Source organism: Pithys albifrons, chromosome 10, assembly GCF_047495875.1.
Source record: "Pithys albifrons albifrons isolate INPA30051 chromosome 10, PitAlb_v1, whole genome shotgun sequence".
Classification (NCBI taxonomy): domain Eukaryota; kingdom Metazoa; phylum Chordata; class Aves; order Passeriformes; family Thamnophilidae; genus Pithys; species Pithys albifrons.
The window spans coordinates 30,302,237-30,328,875 of record NC_092467.1 but is presented as its reverse complement, the minus strand read 5'-3'; the positions used below and the strand labels follow the sequence as shown (position 1 = coordinate 30,328,875).

Sequence of the window (26,639 nt, the reverse complement as noted above, 5' to 3'; positions counted from 1 at the left end):
CCAGAGCCAGTGAATGGCTCCCTCTGGAAGGCCAAGCCTGGGCAAACCTCCCAGAGCTCAGGGCTTCACCAAACACTCCATGAAGCTGGTGAAGAGATTAAGCAAAGGCTGCAATCACTGAGGAAAAGGGAGCTGGGTCAGGGTTCCCTCAGCACCCTGTGGCTTTTGCCAGACTGAGGTTGGTCTCTTCTCCCAGGCACTCAGCAATAGGACAAGGGGGCACGATGGGCTCAAGCTCTGCCAGGGGAAATTGGAGATGAGAAAAAAATTCTTTGCAGAGAGAGTGCTCAGGGATTGGAATGGGCTGCCCAGAGAGGGGGTGGATTCCCCATCCCTGGAGGTTTTTAACCTGAGCTTGGCCGTGGCACTGAGTGCCATGATCTGGTAAAGGGACTGGAGTTGGACCAAGGGTTGGACTTGATGATCTCAGAGGTCTTTTCCAACCCAAACAAATCTATGATTCTGCAAGCACAGGGAAGAATGAGCTGAAAGTCAATTCAAAATCCCTGTGTTGGAGGTCTGAGAAAAATGCTGTGGTCCCTCTTCAATGTTTTATAGTTTTTCAACCAAAAAAAAAAAACCAACATGACAATTTCCAGATTTATGTCTTACCAAATTATTAAAAGATGGAATTATAAAGATCACTGACAGGGAACCTGCACATTTTCATATGTGAGAAAGAACAAAATCAATAAATACAATTTTGCACACTATTATTTATTTATGAGGTTGGTCCTGCAAAGACTTAGATGTGAGTAACTTGACCTGACCCAACAGTGTCCCTGAGGTCAGGGGGAGCACTGATGAAGTCCCTTGTTGGCATAGGCAGGACTGGGCCTGGTTATTCCCTTCAGCAGCACCACAGGACACTCTGCCACTCTCCCTAGTTTGCACCTTGACAAAGAAAAGCACCAAGAGAATCAGCTCCCTGCTGGTCTGAGAGGTGAAAGGCCAACTTTCACAAGACACAGACTGAAATCCCAAGGTCTGAATTTAACCAAGTTCTCCTGTCCTGACTTGCCACGGGTAGCACCAGAATGACGAGGAGGAACAGCACAAGACCTGCAGGAACCAGAGATGTGCAACTCTGCAGTGCAGAAATTAAAACCATAAATAAATCCATCTGCATCCAGATCAAAAAATAACAAGTCCCATCTAAAAGGCAGCAGTTACCTCAAGAGAATTTTCTGGAAGAAGGAATAACGTGTCATACCATGGACTAAATTCCCAGTTCCTGAACACCTGAAGGTGCTTTTGCCACCCAACAAGTGCTGCCAGTCACATTATTCAGCTGGAGCAACACACCCCATGAAAATGTCCCTGAGTTTTCCAAACACACAGTTTCTTCCTAATCAGTGCCAATTAATCTCAGCCAACAACCTGCAAGCTGTTTCCAAATTGGTATCAGAGTCATCCTGAAATGTCAAACTGTTCGAGGCCACAAGCGGCCAAAAAGTTCAGAGAGGGAAAAAGAACAGTGTAAGAAGAAACAGTTCCCCAAACATTCTGTAACCAACAGCCTGTTCATACCAACATGCCATAAAGGCCCCAGCACAGCACAGCACTTAAGCACAGGCTTTACCTTTTTTACCTTAAGTGCTTTGCTGGAGAAGGGCCCAAAGAGAAGAACGAGCCTGGGGAACTGCAAAGCCTCCAGCACTGCAGGGACTGCTTTGTTTCTCCAGCCCTGTTGTCAGTAAACACACACTTGGGCTCAGCATCCTACCCAGGGCATTGAACCCAAACCACAAACAAAAGGACCTGGGACAACCAATCTCTTCATAGAATCATAGAATCGATTGAGTTGGAAAAGACCTCCGAGATCATCAAGTCCAACCCTTAGTCCAACTCCAGTCCCTTTACCAGATCATGGCACTCAGTGCCACGGCCAAGCTCAGGTTAAAAACCTCCAGGGATGGGGAATCCACCCCCTCTCTGGGCAGCCCATTCCAATGTCTGAGCACTCTCTCTGCAAAGAATTTTTTTCTCATCTCCAACTTCAATTTCCCCTGGCAGAGCTTGAGCCCATCGTGCCCCCTTGTCCTATTGCTGAGTGCCTGGGAGAAGAGACCAACCCCCACCTGGCCAGAACTTCCCTTCAGACAGTTCCAGACAGTGCTGAGGTCACCTCTGAGCCTCCTCTTCTCCAGGCTAAACACCCCCAGCTCCCTCAGCCTCTCCCCACAGCACATGTGCTCCAGTCCCTTCTCCAGCCTCCTTGCTCTTCTCTGGCCCCGCTCCAGCCCCTCAATCCCTTTCCTGAACTGAGGGGCCCAGAACTGAACACAACACTCAAGGTGTGGCCTCCCCAAGGCAGAGTCCAGGGGAAGGGTCACTGCCCTGGGCCTGCTGGCCATGCTAGTTTGGATCCAGGCCAGGATCCCATTGGCCTTCTTGGCCACCTGGGCACACTGTTGGCTCCTGTTGAGCTTCCTGTCCCTCAGTCCCCCCAGGTCCCTCTGCCTGGCTGCTCTCCAGCCACTCTGTGCCCAGCCTGGAGCGCTGCAGGGGGTTGGGGTGGCCAAAGGGCAGGACCTGCACTTGGCCTTATTGAACTTCACCCAGCAAAGTGCCATGGATTGGAAAGGAGCTGCAAGACTTGCTTGGGATTTCAGCTACTTATGAGGCACAAGGAGGAGCAGCAGCATCTCCACATCTCTTACAGCAAAACCCACCTGAAGGTCCCAATCATTGAATTCTCTTTTAGCAGCTCCCCACACAAGCCTGCACATATAAAAATGTGCAGGTTCCCTATGTCAGTGATCTTTATAATTCCACCTTTTAATTTGGTAAGGCACATAAATGTGGTAAATGGGAGGGGTTTTTGTTAAAACCATTAAAGAGGGACCACAGCATTTTTCTTCCACCTCTTACATCCAGCTCCACAGAACATATTTGAAGACCTCAGAAAGAGGCCACAAAGCTCTGCCAAGGGACCAGTGGCTCTTCTTGCATCTCCCTCTAGTGAAGGAAACTCAAGCTTGAGAAGATCATTCCTGACTCTGGGCTTTGGGATTGTGTCTTTTTTATTACCTCTGCTTTGGTCCATTAATAACATTTTTATATGTATCAAATTTACCCCCAAACCAAAATGAAAACAAAGTTCCCAAGAATAACTTAAGCAACGCACTTAAGTTAAAAAAAAAGGACTGGAGTCCAAAAATGGAAAGATGATTAGGGAGGTAGGTAAAGTCTGAATGAAATAATAATAAAAGCCCAGAGAACACATCATATATTCATAATTCTTGACTCATTAAGGCTCTGCATGACAGCTCTCCCAAGCACCACCACGGCAAACTCACTGACTCTTAAGCAGGAGTGAAAGTGTTTAAGCCCTAGGACAAATAATTTGAAAATCTCAGCACAAGTCTGATCTCAGAGAGTTTAAAGGAATGCAGACTGCCCAAAAACACAGCAGCTGTTTGTTTTTTCTGCCACCTTTCCAAGGTTCATGTCTGGAGTGAGGATAAACAGTTCTGAAAAAAAAAGTTATGTGGAGTTCAGACTTTAAGAAAATAAAACATCAGACTAGTATTTCTTCAAGAAAGAATGGAAAAAAAAAAAGCCCCAAACCTTAAATTATTCAGCCCTGCAAGTTCTCAGGTAGAGCTCTCAGGAGCAGAGGGACATGGCTCGAGGCTTCAATCTATTACAGTGCTTGCTCTGACCAGGCTGCATTTTCCAAAGCTTGTCCTGATGTGGTTTTCTTGAGCAATAATCCCCCAAGCAGAGTTTCAAACTTAATGAGGCCAAACTGTTCCCTATTTTATGCACACAAGTACAAACAGGGGCCCTTTCAGATAAACCAACAAGCAAATGAGATAGTGGATGAAGCTTTAATCAGCCTGCAGGGATTTCCACCAGCACAGTATCATAGTCAGGTTAATTTGTGCTGTGTCACTTTGGACATCCTTCTTTTTACTCTACCTCCTCCTTTCTCTGGTTGTGCCAAAGCAAATAAACACCTACTTTAATTAATTAATATGTCTCCTGATAGGTTGGGCAATCAGAAACCTCATCACATTTTCGGAGGTGTTTCTTTGATCCATGTTTAAAGAGACATGCCCTGCAAAAGAAAAGAGTTCCCAGGAAATTCCCTTGGATAACTTTCCAGTGGAGCTCGTTGGTGTAAATTTGGAATGTCTGTGTTGTCACAGGCAGGTCAGAAATAGCAGGAAACAGCAGCACCATGTTGAGATTCAACATCTGTTTATGAACTGCTCTTATACACAAAATGAAGAGCTGCCACAGGACAAAATATACAGAACCAGAATGTCTCAAACAAACTGGAATCCCTGCAGAGACTTCCCCTGTTACATTCACACCTGAAAATAAAATTATATCATGATATCTCTTTGTCTCAGAAGAGCCTGTATTTGGTATTTTATATACAATGATAAAGCAGCATCAGAAACCACCAAAACAGTTTCATGGAAGGAATTTCAGGAGGTGGAAACCACAGGAAAGTTGTTTTCTGTGTATTTTGTGGCATGTTCTCCCCCTCTCATCACTTTTAATTGCAATTAAAACACCTTATTGTGCAGATCCAGGCTCATCCCTCAGCAGGAAGAGCTCACACTGGAAAATGAGGCTGGAAGGAGAGCAGAGGATCTAAATGGTTTCAAAACTGAGTTTCAAACTGCAGTGAGTGAAAGTTGAAGTTATTTCCCTCATCCCAACAATGTGTACTCCATATGGATGAGAGTGAGTGGGATTTGGGGGTGGGGAGGGGTTTGGATAAAACCACAGGCTTATCTTTGCACATCCTCAAACTTTTCCCAATCACCTTCTGCAGCAGGAAGGGCTTTCCTACTTTCCTTCACACTTTGACAGTGGACAAACACGGGTTTTAACTGAGATCACAGAATCCCAGACTATTCTGAGTTGGAAGGACCCACAAGGATCATCGAGTCCAACCCTCAAGTCAATGGCCCACACAGGGGATTGAACCCCTGACCTTGGCATTATTACAACCAAGTTTGAACCAACTCAGCTAATTAGCAGCTCCAAGGGCAGGTTGAAGCTGAGTGTGAGCAACCTGAACCAAATAGATATAGAATTAAAAAAAAAATTAGTTTTCTGAGGTTATGTGATAGTAAAATATAAAATATTGGACTTCCCTTCACTTTAAAATTCAAGTAACAGCCATGGTGGGATCTGAAATTCCAGCTGTCCCACCCCCAGGAGAATGAAGCTTCCCAGGCATGCAGGGTCTGACAACAAGCAGCACAAGCCCAGTCCCCTCTGCTGGCTCCCAGTGCACCATCTCTGCCTCCTCTGCAGGCACAGCCAGAACCACCATCGGCATTTCATTACACAAGGTAGTAAGAAAATAAACAACCTTCCTTGGAATGCCTTTGATTCCATAAGCACAGATCCATTTCATCCACTGCAGGCTGAATTACAGCCTTTCATCTCAGGAGCAGCTTAATGGAATGGCACTGGAATAAAGGGTGGGGAGAGGCAAAACCAACCCCCTGGCCATCTAATGGAGCCCAATATGTATTTATACCATACCAGGCTGGCACCATCAGCCTGCAGTGGGTGCCACCAGCCCAGGCACTGCCCCCAGACAGTGCCCACATCTCCCCCAGAGGGAGCAGCAGATGGTCCATCACATCGCAGAAGTGACAGGACACATACACAGAAGTGCCTGCTTTGCTCAGACACATTCTTGAAGGCACTGTATCATTGATCTAAGATTATTTTTATAGGCAGATGACAGGTCAAGCATAAAAGTGCTCTGTTTTAAAGGTTACAGAGTTGGCAAGCTTGGTATCATCACTGCCACGGACAAAGAATCGCTGGCTTTTGAAGTCTTCCTTGTCAGGTTATTTACATTTCACAGTTAAAAGGCTCCTCTCTGGAGAACATGAATGCTAAAATAAATAAGAGAAAAAGTCCTAGGCAAGCTAATGCTCTTTAAAGAGATAATGTAAATCAACCCTGACACCATCAGTGTCATCCTAAAGCATGCTGAGAATTTCCAGGGAAAGTTACTCACATTAAGCAGATTCAGGTGGTCAGCCAACAAAAATAAAGCAAACCTGTAGGTAAAGTGCCTTCCTGGCCAAGGCTGTTGCTACAGCCATGGATTGCAGTGAAAGGGACAGGAGGAACACTCCAGTTTGGGAAGTCTGGAGGAAGAACTGGCCCAGAACAAATAATTTATAGTGTGATCTGTGAAAATGCCCATGGAATATGAGCCCTAATTCTCAGTGCAAGGCAGACAGAGAGCTGGATGTCCAGCTAAACTCCTGCAGGAATGTTACTCCTCAAATTATACAGCCCTTTTCCCAGCTATAAAATAATGATGCCACGTTCTTAACTTAAGAGCAGCATTTAAAGCCTGAATTTATTAAGACTCTTTCATATGCAAGGTAGTAAAGAAGAGTAAAGGTTTGGAGGGTTTTTTAGGGAAAAAAAAAGACAAGATGAAAGAGCTCCTTATGGGATAATGAATTTCTGTTGAGTTTTAACCCTTCTAAGCACTATAAGTGCACATACAAGGCACAGACTCCATGCCACACAGCTTTCTGTTCCCTCCCTGGATGAGAACACTCCTGGAATGTTATTGTTTTCAGGGGGTGGCTGGTCAGGATTTGCTGTGAATACTCAGATTATATATGTGCACCCTGAGCCGCTGCCAGGGCTGCAAATGACCCAGGAGCTCAAACACGGCTATTTCCTTATCTGGTTCCCTTTCCTGCCAGGAAGCAATTGCTGCACAGCTCTGGGGGACCCCAGAGCAGCCCCACAGGGGCTTTCCATGGGGCTGCACACAAGGAGGAGCTCAAAGGAGAGGGCAGAGTGGTTGTTACAGCCCTTGTGCCACGAGGGGCTGATCTCTGGGGGTGTTCACAGGAGCTGAACACCCTCAATGCTCAGCCTGGACATGGAGATGACTGTAAAAAGTGAGATGAAGAGAACTGAAAGTCAACAAACTCCTCTGTGGTTTCTGTCTTGTCTTTCCTCAGAATTTAAGGCCACATCACCACAACCTCCCTCAACAATCCCCCTCAGCCCCAGCACAGTCACCCAGAGCCACCACCAGTCAGGATCCCAGAGACTCCCAACCATCTCTTCACAAACTTTATTAAGTGAAGATTATCATCTGGAACTCAGAGAAGTTAATAATTACAGTGTTCATGTGCATCTCTATTGCTTCTGCACAGGATCAACAATGAAAGGGTTGTTTAAACAGCTTCTTTCCTTCCATGGAAAGCTCTGTGTGCACCACTCACCAGCTCAAATAAATGCTAATTATCACTATGGAAAAATAAAAGATGCACATAATATATTTATTTAAGAGGCTTTTTATGATGTAGGATGTTGTATTCTGAGACTGAAGAAATAAGATCTTTAACAACATTGAATGTGACCCCTGATTTTTTTATTATTTTCATTATTATTATTTATCTGAAGCGCTGGAGAACATTTTAACCATCACACAGACACACACACGCTCTCAAACCACCACACTAGGCAAGATCAGAGCTTACCAGCCAACAAAACACACATTCAACCCCTGAGATCACTTTCCTGAAATAGAAAACTACATATGTTTCTCAAATTTCACATCAAGCCCCTGCTCAGCCCGAGCTGAGTGCAGGGAGAGGGAGCCGGGCTGGCCTGGGGGAGCAGGACCTGGGACCAAAGGGCTGATCCCCCTCCTATCACCACCCCATTTCTGGGGCACAATCCCAGCTGAACAAACCCCCCTGTGGAACAGCATTTCTTGCTCAGGGAGCAGCCTTTGCTTTGTCAAATGAAGACACAGTGCCTGGGATTAGTGAGAGTCCCTGAGTTCAGGATGACTTCATGGTTGGCTCCGGGCTCGCTGTCTCCATGGAAAGCTGCCAGGAATACATCCCCTGCCTGCCCCAAGCCTCTCTGCACTGACCTGGCTGGCTTTTTTTGCCTTTCAGCAGCAAATGAGCACAATAGAAAACAAAGGGCTAGATCCTGCCACAGCTAATTAACAACCCCAACATCTTAAAAAAATAATCAAAGGAGTAAATATTTGAAGATCTCAATGCAAGGCTCTGCAATGCAGTGTCTCAATGTATGGCCAAAGCTGCTGCAAAGGGACAATGCAGGTTTTCTTCACAGTGAGACACTAAGAAGGGCTCCTGTTCTTGTGGAAAACACATTAAGCTCCTTTTGCTAATATTTTGTAAAGGGCACTTGTACAATAACAATGGCCAAGGCTTCCTGTTTGCCTGGGAGCTTCCTGGCCAAGGTTAACGAGACCTGCTAACAATTCTCTCCAGCTCTTTCAGGTTACTCTCTGCACTCAAGGACGTGCCATTTTTAAATTCAAACAACAACAACAAGAAGGAAATCTAACAGCAATGGCCCACACTGCACCTGCCCTTCACAGCCCTGGTAACTTTTCCAGCTACACATTTCCTATTTTCTGGATCAGTCTCTGTGTCACCAGTCTCTACAGAACATGTTTTGAATTTATTAAAAGCCTGAGAGCAAGAGAATTCTCTCATTTGGCAAAGATACAACCACAGGGCCACTTGCTTTTGGCTTCATGACAAGACATCCAGGGTACTTTGTTTGTCCAATCCACAAAAACACCATCTCTCCCCTCCCAACCAGCCCTTCAGGATAATTCTCCCTCCTCCAGAGACTCCTCCAAACAAGTCTGAGGTCTTGGGTTTCATCTCATAAACAGGACAGAGCCCCCAGAGCAGCTCAGGATGCTGTCCCTGCCACGTGGGCTCAGCACTGATCCCAACACCCTTTGGAAATCATATTCCCTTGGCCCTTCCTTTCCTTGGAGAGGGTGATGTTCAAACCAGCCACCTTCTGAAGGAGACACAAAACATAAACAAGCAGCCCAAGCCCAGCCAAAGAGTGCCCATTAGTCAGGGCAGGGCTGGCAGGGAAGGGAAGGGCAGCTGGCCCCAAAGAAGGGGTGTCTGCACTGCTGCCCTCACCACCTCCCACTGCAGCATTGCCCAATCCTGCAAACACACACACACACACACACACACACATCCAGCAGATAAAACTACTGAACTCACACCAGGGGGGGTTTTCAACTGCACCTCTAAACATCAGCTCCTCTTCCAAACTCTCTCCTTTCTCAGAGTTTCCAACCTATTGGGATGAAATATTTGGTGAGGACTCCCCTGACAGAGCAGCAAAAGCAAGAAACCTCCTTAGAGTGTGTGAGGTACCAATGGAAGAGATGAAGAGCCAAGAGTTGGATTAAGTTGGAGATCAGAAAAAAATTCCTTGCAGAGAGAGTGCTCAGGCATTGGGATGGGCTGCCCAGAGAGGGGGTGGATTCCCCATCCCTGGAGGTTTTGAAACTGAGATTGGCCGTGGCACTGAGTGCCATGATCTGGTAAAGGGACTGGAGTTGGACCAAGGGTTGGACTTGATGATCTTGGAGGTCTTTTCCAACCCAATCCATTCTATGATTCTATGGATGCGGCACTGAGGGAGAATCCACCACGTCTTGATCCAACCCCACTGTGATCACCAGCCCAGGGCACAGAGTGCCCTGGGCTGGTGATCACAGTGGGGTTGGATCAAGGGTTGGACTTGCTGATCTCAGAGATCTTTTCCAACCCAATCCATTCTATGATTCTAAGACAGGAATGAATAGCAATGAAATCCCAAATGTATTTATTCAGCTGCCTGAACACCTCTGAAGATGCAGATTTAATTCACTTCTCCAGATCACACAGGGGATACAACAGAGACCTGAATCCACACCCTTGGATTCCAGAGCATTTTCTTGGCTTAATGTTTGACTGAGAACTCCCCTCCCTGCAGTTCAGCAAAGCCCAGTCCCTTCCATTGGTCCCAGCAGGGTCTGCACCACCCCCAGCAGCATCCAAGGAGTTCTCTGGATTTCAGTCAGAGCCACCTCAAGCCCAAAGAGAAGCAACTGGAAACGTGTTACAAATAAACTTTAGGGCCCCATCACTGAAAGACTCAGCTATTTAAATGTGCACAAGGCAAGGAACTCATAAATGAAAGATAATTAGGCAAGGTATCTTTCTGTTGTAAATACATTGTATTAACAAGACACCACCCTCTCTCACACAGACTAACATGGGTTTTGTCCTTCCCAGAAGTGCCTTTTATCACCTACAACCATTTGCCTTTCACTTTGCAGCCTGTAATTACTATAATAGTATGAATTTCTTTCTTATAAAACTAATTTTCTCTGGAGAAACTCACGATCCTGAGATCTGCTGGAAGGAGATCATTTAGAAAAGTTCCCCCAAAGACTGTGCAATGTGTGTTCCACCCTCCTCCCTGCCATGATGACAAGCAGCTGAAGACTGACCAGACAATTATTTCCACAGGAAAATTACTTGCATCAACAGCCCTATATGAGATGAAGTCTCTACTAGGTAATTCCTTACTTTCCCCTAAATATGAACAAATCTAGAGGATAATAATATAGGAAAAAATAATCTGCACAAATCCTCAGTTTGTTCCAACTCTTCTTTTGGTGATTTTGGGAGGTGGCCTGTAGCAGTGTTGGACACTCCCTGCCTCACTAATGTCAGCCTGACATTGCTCCCTGTGGTTCCAAATCCTCCCTCACAGGTTTAATCTCTCATTAGTTACAGTTCATCTTAACTGCAGCAGAGAGCAGCTCATTTTCCAGGGAATTGCTCATGACTGGAAGTGGCCCTGGAGCAGAAGGCTGGGCCTGAATCCACGTGATCTTGGAGAAATTCCTGTGTGAATCCCACCCAGTGCAACAGCTCAGGCACACTCTGAGCTGCAACACAGACCTGCAGGAGAAACACTCTGAGGTGCCAGGTGTGCCCCCTGGGAGGAACTCGGAAGTTCCAGATGTATCCTCTGGGGAGGAACCCCGAGGTGCCAGGCGTGCCCCCCCCCCCTCGGGGAGGAACCCCGAGGTGCCAGGTGTGCCCCCTGGGAGGAACTCGGAAGTTCCATATGTATCCTCTGGGGAGGAACCCCGAGGTGCCAGGTGTGGCCCTGGGAAGGAACCCCGAGGTGCCAGGGGTGCCCCCCCCCCCCTCGGGGAGGAACCCCGAGGTGCCAGGGGTGCCCCCCCCCCCCCCCCCCCCCGGGGAGGAACCCCGAGGTGCCAGGTGTGGCCCCCCCCTCGGGGAGGAACCCCGAGGTGCCAGGTGTGGCCCCCCCCCTCGGGGAGGAACCCCGAGGTGCCAGGGGTGCCCCCCCCCCCCTCGGGGAGGAACCCCGAGGTGCCAGGGGTGCCCCCCCCCCCCTCGGGGAGGAACCCCGAGGTGCCAGGGGTGCCCCCCCCCCCCCTCGGGGAGGAACCCCGAGGTGCCAGGGGTGCCCCCCCCCCCCTCGGGGAGGAACCCCGAGGTGCCAGGGGTGCCCCCCCCCTCGGGGAGGAACCCCGAGGTGCCCCCCGGGCAGGAACTCTCCATCCAGAGCAGTGGCCTGTGACTGAAGCAGGGGAGTGTTCAGGTTTTATTAAGGTGCCTGCACCCAAACCACCAGATAAAGGAGAAGTTCTCAGAGGTTACAGGTGGTGGGAGGGAGGGCAGGGAGTCCCATCCACAGCAGCTGAGCCCCTGCAAAGCATTTCTGTGCCCTCCACAGCACCTCTGAGAGAGGACAACTGGCCATTCCAGTGGCAAAGCCAACACTCATTGTTGCAGCCCTGGGGGGGCAGAGCTGAGAAATTCCACAGTTTTAATCTGTGAACTAAAGAGCTGTCAGCAACACTTCTAAAGCAGAATAGTCAGGGTTGTTCAGAAAAACTCAGTGGTCTTTCATCAAGGAGAAATAATAAAAAATAACTCTTTTAAATATGGAGTTACAGGCAACAGTGTTCCAAGAACAATGGGAAGCAACACTTTGGAACTTGTCCTGTTGGAGCTGATGGGTGGATGTTGTTCAGTTCAGTTCAGTGAGATACAAAGCAATGTCAAAGCCAGTAGGTAAAAAATCTCAGGATATATTTGAGGTAAGAAGCCCTTGTTGTTTATTATAGTTTGGAAAAAACCTTGGCAATAAGGCAGTTCAAGCCAGCAGAAGTGAAGGGGAAAGGGAAACAATTCCATGCTCAGAAAGACACCAAGCTCTGCTTTTCAAACATGTCCATTCTGATCTCACACACAACTTGAGGGACCTCAGTGAAGGCAAAAAGAAACAGTTTTCAACAGAAAAACACACACAAAATGTTTCAGAGGTTCAAAAGTTAAAGCAGCAAGGTCTTTTCTTTGGAAATGGCACTTATTTTGGTAAAATCCTCATCACCAAAACAAATTTCTAAAAAAATGAATCTCTTTTATCAGGGCCAAGTTCTGTATGAATCACTGTGAGTAACAGTCTTGCCCCATGAATAGACTTCTTTGTGCTCAGAGGGAGAAAAGGTGGGAAGAATCTGAGAGTTGATAAATTCATAATTCCCTTCTATTATGAGCATAAACAGGACAAATTCCTTTACTTCCCCAAACTACAAGGCAATTCCCAAAAACCAGGTGTGCCTGGGGGGGGAAAGCAGAGAAAGGGAGAAAAAAAATCAGGTCTGATTCCAGCAAAACATTTCTCACCTTCTTTCCCTGTCTTTTTCTTTCTCTCTGCTGCCCTGTGAGACACTCCAGTAGAGCCAAAACAATGGGTTAAATTTGGGGGCAGCACATTCAGGCAGCAAAGGAGGATGGACAAGGAACTATTTTATTCAAAATAAAAAACTCTCAACCAAAGCTGGGGGAGGATTTGGTCCAGAAAGTCTTTTCCCAACATTCACCAAAACAACCAAAACTTTTTGAATAATGACTCAACAATGCAGGGAATATTCAATATATAACATTATACCAAGAGTTGTCAATCATGAAGAGTAACCAGGGAGGAACAGAGCACTCAAATAACTCAAAAGCTGTGTCTGAGGCAAAGGAATCTTCATTTCAGAGAGATTCAAACTATCCTGTGACCAGTTTTCATCTGAGACTGCACTTTGCAGACTCAGCTCCAGAAAGTGCCATGGAAATAACTGAACTGCAGCTGGTCATGGAAGTCCATAAGGCTTTATTTTAAATAACTAATACAGTCCCTCACTTTTCACAGGGAGTTGTTTATCTGCAAATACACATCTCTTGAACCCAGATATTTCAGGGGTTCTCTCAGGGGGTTTGGTTACTCAGCAAGTATTCCAGGATGGTTTTGGGGGAGCAAGAGAGTTATTTTACAGTGAAGTGACCACTGCAAACAAGATTTTTACAGATCCCTCCCACGTGGCAGGGAAGTGTTTCCTTCCAATTCTCAAAAAAGTCAATAGATTTATAAAAAAAACCCCCAGATTTCAAAGAATTATTAAAAGTTCATTTCACAGAACTCCAGCAACCACATTTCTGCTCCAAGATGGAACACAAGAACAATGAATTGACATTTATCTGTGTCTGTGCTCTCCCTGCTCCCAGGAACTGTGCTCAGGAATCACATGGAAGCAGGAGATGGTTTCAAGATGTTTTGGGGCAGACCCAACCACAGACAGATGCACAGAACAGCAAGTCCAGTCACAGGGAATTAAAGCAGAGCATTGAGAAGGAAACAGCCAAGGAAGGCCCAATTAAATTGTTGTAATGAACATACCTGGCAGTGACACCTGTGGCTTTCCAGGATAAGAAGTCTGGAAGGTCAAAGAAGCAGCCTGCCTTCTCCCAGGATTCTGGCAAGTTCTGAGGAAAACACGTTTAGAAATGCAGATATTAGAGGTCAGGCATGATCACTGTCCTTATTTTAACTCAATTAAATACCTGATATTTAGGTAAAAAGGACAGTTGTTCCAAGGCAGTTATTCTGCTCATCCTGTTTGCTCCACTCCCTGATTTCCTGCCTGGAGAACTGAGCCTTGGCCCCACCACAGGCTGATCTCAAGCAAAGCTTCCCATGAGAAGGTCATGGAGCCCAAGTTTCAGATCAGTAACTGGGCTCTCTCAGTTCCCCATCAGCTGCTCCATCTCAGAGCAGCCTCCAACTCAACACAAAACCTCCCCCAAAATAATTTACTTGAAGGACACTCTGTTTTCTAGAATTTACCACTTTAAATTTCATATTTTTAATTATAAGCACAGGAAGAAAACAAAACTCTGGGAGCACAAGAACAAAGCTTCCAAATCAAAGCTTTGCAAAAAGCCACTGGACACTTCCAAACTCCTAAAACTCTGCTCCCAAGACTGATTTCTAGGGAGTTCCACTGTTATTCTCTGCGGAGAGATGGTGGCCCAGAAAGCAAGAAATCAACGGCCACCTCTGACCTTGGCACATGAAAATAAATAAAAATACCAAACCCAAAGAGAAGTCAGTGCTGCAGAGCACAAGGGGCACAATGAGGCTGCCACAGGAAGGTATTATTGCATTAAAACCTCCACCAGCTTTTTAAATCAGTGAACAGGTGCAAAGTTCTCTCACTTCTTAAGAGCACTGGAAACACAAGTCCTACCCAGGGTCTTTCTGGAGCAAGATTTAACTCCATGCAGTGTCAAGAATGTACATGCTGAATTAAAAGAACATAATTCCATTCTAAGAGAGAGTATTTGGCTCTAGAAATCCTTCCCTGTGAGGGTGGGCAGGCCCTGGCAGAGATGCCCAGAGAGGCTGTGGCTGCCCCAGCCCTGGGAGTGTCCAAGGCCAGGCTGGACAGGGCTTGGAGCACCCTGGGACAGTGGGAGGTGTCCCTGCCCATGGCAGGGGGTGGGATGAGATGAGTTTTAAGGCCCTTTCCAACCCAAACCATCCTGTGATTCTGTAACTTAATTCAAACACTATGTGATATCAACCCAAAATCTTACAAGTCCAGAAAATTACTGAAAAGGACTCCATGAATTCCACAAACTACAGTGCAACTGGGTAAGTACAAAAATAGCAAAATCTGGCTTAGTTTGGATCATGCAAAGGATGATCCAAACTTAGCTTTGTGTTTTGTTCTTCAAAAACTTCTAAAACTCCCTGGGTTTCTACTGAGTTCAATAAAGAAATGCTCCAATTACAACCTTTTAACATGAAATGCACAACTTTAGGGTGTCTGTTCCCACCACTGGGATTTGGCTCATCCACCCCACACACAACTGGCTGCTCCTCACACCAAACCCAACCTCAGGTGTGAATGCAAAGGAGCTCCACAGTTCAGTCCAAAGGCCACCCAGCCTGATCATTTTGCTAATAAAAGCCATTATGTGTAATTAACACACTGACAATCTTCAAGAAGCAACAGGAGTAGTTTGGTTATTAATCAGAAAAACTGAATTAAGAATAACTGTCCTATTCAAACAAATCTGCTTCATCAAAGACACTCCTTGGATCCTTGCTCTGTTTCTCCAAGGATTCCCAAAAGCCACGAGTCAGTGACACTCCAAAGGGGCTGTTCCATGACCATCCAGATGATTCAGTTGTTGCCCTCCCGGTGCTGTGTCATGACTGATTAGCACAGAGGACAAAAATCGTGGGGTTTTTCCCACACACTCTCAAAGGCTTCACGTTTTCCACACTCCCTGAAGTGAATTCAGATTTATTTTCACCCCCAGCCAGGAGTCTGTGCCCACATTAAAGGGGCTGTGGAGCAGATCTGGGAACGCTCCCAATGCTGCGACTCACTCTCCAAACTCTCCTGCAAAGGAGCTCCCACAGTCCTGCTCCTTCCCAGGGCACTCCTGGAGTCCCTTTCCTTCAGCTCTCTGAGTTGTTTTAACACCTCTACCCCCACAGAATAATTTTGGGAGGTTGTTACAGACAATCCCAAATGCCTGGGGACAAAGAGTTTAAGAATTATGTAGTTCAATGTCTTTTAACACTCCCAGACAAGAAGGATCCAGGACAATGAGGGGCTGGACTGAAAATACACACACAGAATTTCACATCAGCTCCAGCATCCAACAGAATTTTTTGGAGACACCAAGAGGCAGATTCTCCTTGGAAAACCTGAAAGAGCTTTCTCACTCAGATCTTCCTGGCTTGCTGGGCTGGTCTCCTGCTGCCCAGGAAACCCTGGATTTCTGCTCTGAGCAGAGTTATCCTGTGAGATGAGGGATCTTCAGCCATCTCATGTTTGTTAAAACACACTTTTTTCCCCCAGAAGTAAAATGTGGATACAAACAACAAAGATGTCCTGATTTTTGCTGTTAATACAGATTAAATATTAATCAAATTATCTGAAATGCCACCATAGGCAGCCTTCACAGGAGATCCCTGGGGGCCATGAGATCAGCTAAATCTGGGCCAGAAGCAACAGCTGATTTAACAGTGGACTGGTCTAAATTTCATCAGCCAAACCCCAAAACTCCAAAAATCATCCCAAAGTGGTGTGTCAGAAATCCAGATTAAAACCAGGAGGGACAGATGGAAGCAGAAAAAGGTTTTAACATTTAGTGCAAAAGCAAAAGCTGATGTGAGCATTCCAGTTCCACATCAGGTCCAAATCTAAGTCACCTGAACATCAGAAAGAAACCTGAACACCACTGAAGAGCCACCTGCTTTTGCCAGGTTTGAGCCTCCCCCTCCCTCCCAGGCAATCTGCAGGATGGGGTTTGAAATCAGTCAGTGACACAAAGCAAAAGCACAGTGTGGGAAAGGAAGGAGGAGAACCCTGAACAGTCAATGCACACACTCCCAGGGATGCAGGAAACTCCTGTCCCATGCCCTGCTCCAGCTCAGAGCAGGGACTGCCAGCCTGGATCTCCCACACCTCCCAGGGGATGCCAAACCATGTGACAGCTGTTCCAAGGGAGGCCTGAGCAGGAATTCTGTCCCTGGGCTGCAAAGGGATCCCTTCTGCAACCACCACTTGCACTCTAATTGGTAAAAGATTAACTGACTGAATTATCAGATTCAGGAACTGGGACTGGGGGGAGAGCAGAGGCTTGGAATGTAAATTCTTGGAGTGAGACCACCAAGGCAAGATGTGTCTTAGCCACATGCAGAGGCAGCAGAGGCACCCTGAGCGTGGCTCATCCATGTGTGTCTGCACCGTGGGTGGGTTCTGATAACACAGTGCTGAAACATCCATAAACAATTCTAAACAAGAGTTCAGTTCCAAACTCAGCAGCCTGGACTCATCCTCCCTTCACACAGAATTTATTGGTGATTTTAATGGAAGAACATTCACTCACATTGAACAAGACTAAAAGCCCCTGGAAGGGCAGGGAGCAAGGAAGGGGAACTGCACCAGCCAAGGAGCTGCTGCCAAGCTGGTGCCAGCCCATCCACCACCCTCCCCTCCACAGCCAGGCAAAGAGAGGCTTTCACTGTTCCTGAAATCATCCCAAGGGAGCTGCAAGTCCCAGAGGAACAGAAAGAACTACTCTGGATCAAACAGCAGCCCTGAGAATGTGAACTGCAACACAGAGACATCACTGCCCACTGTGCCAGGGAAAAACTTCTCAGGCTATTGATTTGAGTTATTAATTGCAGAGGAATAACATGTAGACAGTGTGAAGTGATTTTATTTTGCTACAGGGAGGCTCTTTGCCCACCAGTACCACAGAGCAGAGCACAGAACACTGGAGTCCATCTGGGGACAGTTAAACACCCACTCCCAGTCCAGCATCCCCCTCAGAACCAACACCAGCATCTCTGATTTCATGGGACCAGCACTTTTTAGGAAAAGCTGGTCTGTAATGTCATTACTATGAGGAAAACATACCATGCATCCTTTCCTTTTGGCACAAGCTACAATAAAATTTCCAGCCAAAAATTAGTAAATAAGGCTGGGTTTTTTCCTTCTACTATCTCTTGGGAAAAAAAAATACCAACAGGCTAATTGTGGAGCTGGGAAAGCCTTCCCTGCAGCTTTGGCATTGCTCTGTGCTCCAGTGCTGGTGTGCACAGCACAGACATGGGTGAAAATATGATGCACTGACAAACACCTGCAGCAAAATAACACCCAAGTGGAGGAGCCTGGACCTGTATTTTCAGTTCATCACCTCCCAAACTATCTCCACACTCCCTCAGGCAGTGAACATCCAATTCCTCAACCAAAGTCTGCAAAACAGCAGAACCTGCTGCAAAAACTGCACCTGCAGCCACAGGAGAACTACTGCAATAATGTTTGGGAAGATAATTCCAGACAACAAAGAAAGCTAAGGAAGTAACCACAAGAGAAGTGAACTTAATCAGCTCTTTTGACAGACCCCTTCCCTTCCCAGTGAAGTCAACACTACAACTTACCTTCCTCACTTCAGGGAGACTTTGTCAGAGCTATGTCCCAGCTGGTTTCCAAATCAAAGGATAATAATTCTTTATTTCAACTTCACCTACACTTGGTGTCCTTAACTTGGCTGACCACATTCAAAAGTCAGACGCAGCTGCACCCACACAAATCAGATTTTTCAAAAAAGCCCAATGTATTTATTTTGCTTTGCACAACAGATTTAACACTGGACTCCCTCTCCCACCACCCACGGGCCACAGGTGTGCCCACTCTGCCCTGAGAGGGCCACAGGCGTGCCCACTCTGCCCTGAGAGGGCCACAGGCGTGCCCACTCTGCCCTGAGGGGGCCACAGGCGTGCCCACTCTGCCCTGAGGGGGCGACAGCTGTGCCCACTCTGCCCTGAGGGGGCCACAGGTGTGCCCACTCTGCCCTGAGGGGGCCACAGGCGTGCCCACTCTGCCCTGAGGGGGCGACAGCTGTGCCCACTCTGCCCTGAGGGGGCCACAGCTGTGCCCACTCTGCCCTGAGGGGGCCACAGGTGTGCCCACTCTGCCCTGAGGGGGCCACAGGTGTGCCCACTCTGCCCTGAGTGCCCCCCTGATCATTTATTGCCAACAGCTGTGCCTGACAGGCAAACTCCTCTGCAGGGCTGGCCTGGCCACAGGAACACCCACCTGCAATCACAGACATCCAGAGCACCCAATTAATTCCATGCAGATTAACCACCAGGTGTCAGAGGGTGAAATGATTCAGCACTGATCAAACTAAGGAATTGCAAACCAAACAAAAGGTCTCAAAGAGGCCATTGTGGCCTTCAAAGCTTAATTTCTTATTGCAAAGCAAAATGGAACAGAGATGAAGAGCTTTAAGAAGAGAACACATCTGAAGCCTCTGGTTAAATCTCTGTGATGTGGAAGAAGATGAAATGTTAAAGAGAATGCATTGCATGGAAATGAAAGCCAAACAGAAGCAGATGAGAGTAAATCTTTCCTCAAATAAATGCAAGTGGAGCATAACAAGAAGTCCTAAGAGACAAGGACCAGCATCTGGTTCTGCCACAGAGGTGCCACCTCACTGGTGACAGGAGTGAGGCCGTGCCCCACCTCAGCTCTGGGAACAGCATCAGGGACTTGGGAAAGCACACTCAGGTCACCAGAGAATCAAAGAACACTTTGGGTTGGAAGGACCTTAAAGCCCATCCAGTGCCACCCCCTGCCCTGAGCAGGGACACCTTCCACTATCCCAGATTGTTCCAACCTGGCCTTGGACACTCCCAGGGATGGGGCAGCCACAGCTTCTCTGGGCACCCGTGCCAGGGCCTGCCCACCCTCCCAGGGAAGGATTTCTTCCTAATCTCCATTCTAACCCTGCCCTCTGTCAGTTTGAAGCCATTCCCCTTGTCCTGTCACTTTGCCCTTGTCAAAAGTCCCTCCCCAACTTTCCTGTAGGTCACCTTAATCCTTTCTCCATTTTCCTCCCTCTCACTACTGCAACCAATTGAGAGTAAAACTTCATTTTCTTCAGAAATACTTTTAATTGCTTGGAGGCAAATTCTTCAAGCAACAGAAATTCACCTCCTTTGAGAGACACCCTAATGGCTCCCAACTTCCCAGTGCTGCTGAGCTGAGCCCTGTCAGACCCCTCCTCGCACAGGGCAGGTTTGGGAAGGAGATCCCAGGGGGAAATAGGAGACAACAGGATCTCCCAATGTGGCCTTCCAGAGCCAGGCTGGCACCATGGAAAGGGAGAGGTGACAGTGCACACACAGTTGGCACAACAACACTCCAAATGGTCATTCAGCATCAGTACTTTTAACAACTGACTTCCAAAAGTGCACCGAATTAACCTCCTAAATCATCAGTCCCACTAATGACTCTGAACAAACCAATGTAGTTTACAGTCACTTTGGAGCAACTTATCTTGTATTAGCAGGACTGTGCTGTCCCGTGGCTGAATCCACAACCTGTGGGACATGGAAAAGCCAAGGGCAAGCTTGAATATGAATTGGTTGGGTAATAAACTCCAAACCAAACATTTATATGTATGCCAGCCTAAATAAACTTTGCAGCTCAAGAAAACAGTTCTAAGAGTTCCAAAGAACTGAGGATCCACTGAAAGGAACATATTTCACTAAGATTCTCCTAATTAGATGCTGTTCATTGTTACAAATACAAGGGGTTTGACTAAAAGACAGGGATTGAACATTTTGCCAATGACACTAAAGTTGACTCTGCTGGTTACTTCAATGGATTTATAAATTACTCATAATTATTAGCACCAGGTTATTTTATCTTTATTATTTCACTTCAGACATAAGGCAGTTCTTTTTCCCCCTCTGCAAAGCCCAGACCAGTGCACAGCACCAACCCCAGGCAAAGAGGGAAAACAGCCCCAACATTTCATGGCAGAAACAAGAAACTCCTGGGGAGTTCAAAATAAGGTCCAGGGAATTCAAAGCAAAATAGCCCAGAGTGACTCTCCATCTATGAGGGTGTTTGTGCTGACCTGGGGCATGACTGTGCAAAGTGCCTGGCCATGGGTTTGCTCTGCTTTGCTTTCTCTGTAAACATCCCTGTGTTGTGCCTGTTGTGCCATGTCCAGCTTCCCATCAAAGGCTTTCCAGAAAGGTGACACCAACCAGAGGGACAAAGGCCAAAGCAGCTTCTGGACACACCTTGGTGTAGCCAGTTTTGATCATGGTCAGTCAATGTGCCCAACCCTCTGCTTGCCTGAACCTCCTGGGATACTGGGAGGGATATGGGAGGGAGAAGGAGTAAACAGGAGTGGGGAAGAAAAGGGAAAAGAACATCCCTGTGGTCCATGGCATGGAGATGCTGTCTGGGGAATTACACATTTCACCATCTCATACACTGCAGGAAGGGAAAGTCAAATGAAATTTTAGGAGCTTGTTTGGGAAAAGAAGACACCTGTTCACACAAAGTGCACGAAACAGTGGAACTCATTACACAGCTGGTGTAAAATTTGGGTTCAGAAAAGTCAGCTAAATATACAGAGAAAAAAAATCTACTATTAATCAGACCAAAAATGAGTCAGATTCCTGGTCTGCCTCAAGTCAGATTGTGCTGCACCACTTGCAGTCAGAAGTAAAAGCAAAATGGGACTTTTCACTTTTCAAAGCCCTCTGAGAGCCTCAGTTGAAAAGGACAAAATAAAACAAATCTGTTTCTTTCTACCTGCTAATCTTGCAACTCTCCCAAGGGATTGAAAACTGAACTTCCTTTTTGCCAGCTTGTGCATTATCACCAGCTCAAGAAATAATCCTGCAATCAGAACAGTGTTTTCCCTTGTGGTGTGTTAGAGCAGAATCTCCTGTGCCACATCTCTGGGAACTGTGCAGTGTTAGCAGGAGGGGAATACACTGAACACAGAAAATAATGATGATGCAGCTCAAAAAACAGGAAGGACACATTAAGTACCATTCTCTAAGTTGTTTTCCTGCATACTTTTCATACCTGTGTCACGGTTTGTTCATCTACAAAATGCTGATAACAAAGAATCTGAAGAAACTTCATTAATTTATATCTGTAGACCAGTTCAAGAAGTCCACTGAGCAACAACTCTGTAAACTCTGGTGTAACTCTCATGTGGAGAGCCTGACACTCAAAACTACTGTAACATTTTTCTTCCTTGGCACAAAGTGAAGACACTTGCACTCCACAAGGCTGAATTTGAACTGCCAGGGCCCACCAGGACCCTCTGCTGACAGCCCTGGTGTCATGTAATCCACTGGCACTGAAAACAAACCTTCCCCCTTCAGACAATTCCTTTCACCCTCCTACTTTGCAACAAGGACAGAAGCAGCAACCACACTCCATCCTGTGCCTCTTCAAAGCTCAGAAGTTTAACAGCACATGCTCAAATCTCAGCTGGTTACACCCAACCCCAGACATCAGCTCCTGTCCCCAGCTCAGGTGCTGCTGGAGCTGCTCTTGAGGTGTCCAAGGTAAGCAGGACCAGCATAAGCAGTTTAGTGGTGAGTCATTCCCAGCCCACTCAGGACTCAGCAGGAACTGTCTCATGAGCAGCTCAGAGAGGAAAAACCCTCTCCTAAGGATAATAATCCCCTTAGCTGGTGTGTCAGGAGCTGAAAAGGGACATCTGAGCAAGTCCTGTGCTGTAACACCTTCTGCCAGGCCAGCCCTGCCCCAGGCTCATGAATTCTGTGTCCTGCCCTTGGAGGGGACCAGCCCTGCAATGAAAGCACAGCAGTTGTGTCAGAGGGCTGGGAGGTCACAGCAGGCACTCACAGCCCTGGCTGGGCACACTGGGCACCCCAAAATCTGACCTCTCCTGGTCAGGCAGGTGCTGATATCCCAGACATTGCAATATAAACATTTTTCAACTCAATGGGTTTGTTTAAGGTTTTTACAGCTTACATCTTATCACTATAAAATGACTGATGTGTGGTACCCATAGCTGGAGAAGGGAAGAAATAGGAGATGGATATTCCTGTTTTATTATCAACACTCATTATCATTAATCTGTCAGTACCTGCTTCTACCAGTTAATTCCTGTGACTCTCCCCACTCTGCACCTTGTTATGATATGATATCTCATGTTTGCAAGACCAGGAGACTTTGAATACTTGAACCTGGCAGGAAATACCTTTGGGCTTTGTTAAAATGACAGCAAGCATCACTGAGGCCAAAGGGAAAAGCCAGGCTGGAGGAGGTTGTACAAAATTCAAGTGGCAAGTGTCTCTCCTTTTATCTGAGAGTTGTTATTAAGGGGCCACGTGTCATCTGTAACACTCAGCATTCAAACCCAGGAGGCAGAGGTGGAGCTGCACAGAATGAACAGGGCACCTCCCTCTGCAGGGGGTTCATCTACTGGTGGGACAGAACTGAAGCTGGATCTGAGGGTTCTCCTTCCAGCAGCCACAGCCATCCCATCCCCTCCCTGTGGGATGCTCTGCCTGTCCTGCTCTATCAGGAACACTCCATTTCAATTAAATCAAATATATTTCTATGTAACTGAGAGGAAAAACAACCTCAAAACGTTTCAATCCCAACTTAAGCTCGGCCTTACTTTGCACACCTTGGAGTTCACCAAGCTCATTCTCAGAAGCCAAAGAAGGGCATTAATCCCTGGTAAAAATGCCCCAGAGTGGGAGATGGACTCACTTCCTTTATCCACAGCAGTTTGGGGGGCTGCATTTCCACAGACATGGCTCCCCCCACGGAGCTGAGCACCCTGTGCTGGGTTGCATTGATGTGCTCCACCTGCCTCCCTGCACGGTGGTCCATCCACATCATGACATTCCTGTGGTTCTCTCCTGGGGGCAACAAAAAAGGGGAAAAAGAGATTATTTCAACCCCACCTCAGTACTGGGAGTTGCTCTGAGCTGCTTCACACCCGTGCATGGAAAACTCCAGTTCTGTTTGAGTTAATAATCCACACCAGGTATGTGGAAATAAAACCTCAGCCAACTTTGAGACTTGCTGAGCACTGAGAATGGTGGGAAACCACTCAGGCTTGAGAGCACCCAAGAGCTTTGGCACATCTGCCCCCACAGATGCTCTTCAACCAAAGAACTCCAACTTCTTGACAAAGTTCACATATTTAGTTACAAAAATTCAGAAGCATTTTGGTGACCAAAGACTAAAGGTGTGACAAAACCTGAGCAATTAGGCTGAAAATTGAAATTAAATCAGCTACTCAGCCAGCCAGAGAGCTCCAGGGATCCTCTTTGCTCTTCTGGTGGTGGGGAGAACTGCCCTAATCCCCTTCAGAAATAGTGTCAGGGGGGTTAATGTGATGAAATGCTTTTATTTTGGATGTGCAAGGAAAGCAGCTGGCAAGTCTGCATGACAAGAACAAGGAGCAAAGAGAACATCACCAAAATTAACCTAGAGAGGACCTGCCAGGCAGGTGGAACAGAGATCCAGGTGACACTGCAGAGTCCCCTCAGGCCAAATACTCTGCACAGCCACTCCTGCAGCACCCTGAACACACAGCCCAACACGAGGCACAAGAGTGAGGCACATCAGTGTTTCCAAAACTGATGGAAATACAACTTTCAACTGTGAAAGTGAATGACTTTCAATGGCATGAGAGTGGTCAGTGAATTCTTGTCTTCTTGTTTAACACCATCACTGTGTAAACTCCAAAGTTCGTGGGGATATCAGAGCATAAAAAATAAGAACTGAATTTGACTCAATAGAACAAAATAGCCCCAGACATCATTAGGCACTGAACAGATTGTAAGAGACTCCCAAACTGAAAAATAAATAATCTCATCTAAATGTAGAGAAGGATGTTTTGGGGGCAAAGCTGGTCTTTTGAGAAGGGTAAGGGGATGACAAACACATCTGAGAATAGAAAGGGAACACACTCAGAATTGTGAGTATTGTCCCTGGAACCACTGAGTTAGCACAAACCTCATCTTAAATGGGGTTCACTGGGGGAAAAAGTGCATCAAAGGCTCCGAGTCTTCTGCATCATCAACTCAAAAACTAATAAAAAAACCCACCAGATTTTTAGGAGAAGGTCAGAGACAGTTTCTGGAGTTTATCAGTGTCCCAAAGACAGAGCACCAGTGTGATAAAATACCCAACTGAACCTCTTGCCTGCGGCCCCAGGACAGAGCAAGCAGTTGGACTGCACTGACATTTTTAGCATTCCTTTAGCCAATGGAGGGGCATTCACACACACATAAAAGCCATGATCAGGAGAAAACATGCAGGAATTAAAATGAGCCCAGATTTTCCTAAGAAGCAATTTCTCTGAGCCCAGATAAATGAATTTGATCTTAGGATGCCAAACAGCCAAAGAGTAAGCAATTGTCACCCCCAAATTAATTCTCCAGTGGAATTAAAACAGTAAAAAGAGCCTTTTTTGTGAGCAGACCCACCTTCACAGTTCACTGCCAAAGGCTGGGACTGTTTATCCAGAACAACCAGGGAACATGTGGCATCAAAGCCAATCCCTCGGATCAGGCCAGGATCAATTCCAGAGACAACCTCCTGAAAGGACACAAAACACACCTGGATAACAGCTCAGAGTCAGGGACCACCCAAACTAATACAGAAAATGAGCTACAAGTTAAAAATGCAAGCTCAAACTCCCCACATTTTAAAATTCAGTATTCTTTAACTCTTCTAATGGAAAATAATATCAAATTCCCAACAATTCTTTGGGTTTCAAAACTGAACTCGGAGCTCTGGAACAGCTTTTTACTATCCACGGTCCTGGGTGAGGCAGAAAGCATAAAAACATCAGAAAATAAAGGTGGCAGAAGACCAGCAATGTTCATTTTCCCTGTTTTCTAAAGAGCTGAGCTGCATGTGAAACATGGACACAGGGCCAAGTGTTGCCACCAGTGACTTCACTCAGTTCCCACCTGTGGAACCAACAACCCTCTGGAACTGCTTTGGGAACACTGAGCCACAGCTTTTGGCCTTGCACTGCTGAAGGGTCCCAAAAACAAAGCTGGTCAAACCCCAGAGCAATGACAACCCCTCTGCAGGGCACTCCTTGTCTCTGTTACCAAGGGTTTGGAGAGCACACTGGTTTGGAAGATTCTCAAACCAAAATACCCAAACTCACTGCCCCAAAATGCCTGAATTTCATGACTTCCAGCAGCACTGGAAAGAAAAACACAACACCCACGTGGATTAAGTGCCTAATGAGGTTGCAAGACACCTGAAATGTAACAGAGTAATAAATTGCCACTTCTCAGCAACAATAAAAATATCATTATTTTAATTAGTACTATAAGGAAAGACTTTCACTAGACTTGCTGCAGTGCCAGTCTCTTACTGGCTCTGAAAAGCCAGTTTCAGAGACTATTTTATTGCTCACTTGTAAGAGATTGCATTTGAAGAGGTTCAGAGCAAGAACAAAGCAACTCACACAGAGAAAAATCAAATAAACAGAGTAAGACTTGCTCTGCTTTAACAACAAGCTGCTCTTCCCTGTCACTCCTGTCAGTCCCCCCCTTCCCTTCCTTCCCACTCACCTCCTCTCCTCCCTCTCAGGGCATTTCTGCAGAGCCAAGCTCATTAATGTTTGAAAAGGCTGATCAATAACAGGACAATGGGCAAACTGTCCATCTGCAAATTACCAGGCATGCCATGAATATTTCAAAAGCCAACCCTGGAACATGGAGCAGGCCAGGGCTGGATGGGGAAGATGGAATGGCCTCAGTGTGCACTGCCAGGCAAGGTCATGGATTCACCTTTAGCACCAGCAGGGATGGGCAGATCCTGGATCAGAGGGTTCAAATATTCCCCAACTGTAAGGGTTATTTCTATCTGGTTCTGTGCTTTGTATTACCCACAAACATTTATCATTTATTTTGGTCTTACAATACTGGATCCCCTCACAAGGAGGATCACAGGTATTATTTCAGAGAATTTTCATAGAATGGATTGGGTTGGAAAAGCCCTCCGAGATCATCAAGCCCAACCCTTGATCCAACTCCAGTCCCTTTACCAGATCATGGCACTCAGTGCCACGGCCAAGCTCAGTTGAAAAACCTCCAGG

General features: G+C 46.6%; 1 protein-coding gene across 11 annotated transcripts in view; it reads right to left on the bottom strand.

Moving 5' to 3' along the window:
• Positions 1 to 26,639, bottom strand: part of FGGY (FGGY carbohydrate kinase domain containing) — a 146,236-nt gene that overhangs the window by 106,414 nt on the left and 13,183 nt on the right. For 10 of the 11 annotated variants that reach the window (XR_011698629.1, XR_011698630.1, XR_011698631.1 and 7 more), the window contains 3 exons: positions 25,006 to 25,117; positions 23,276 to 23,427; positions 13,579 to 13,664 (listed from right to left, as the gene is read on the bottom strand). Coding sequence is in view for 7 of the 11 variants with exons in the window: in XM_071565052.1 (XP_071421153.1) it covers positions 13,579 to 13,664; positions 23,276 to 23,427; positions 25,006 to 25,117 (350 nt within the window). In the remaining 4 variants the exon portion in view is untranslated. Of the gene's footprint in view, positions 1 to 1,591; positions 1,635 to 13,578; positions 13,665 to 23,275; positions 23,428 to 25,005; positions 25,118 to 26,639 lie in introns of those variants that run through there. The other variant, XM_071565053.1, reaches the window with a different exon arrangement.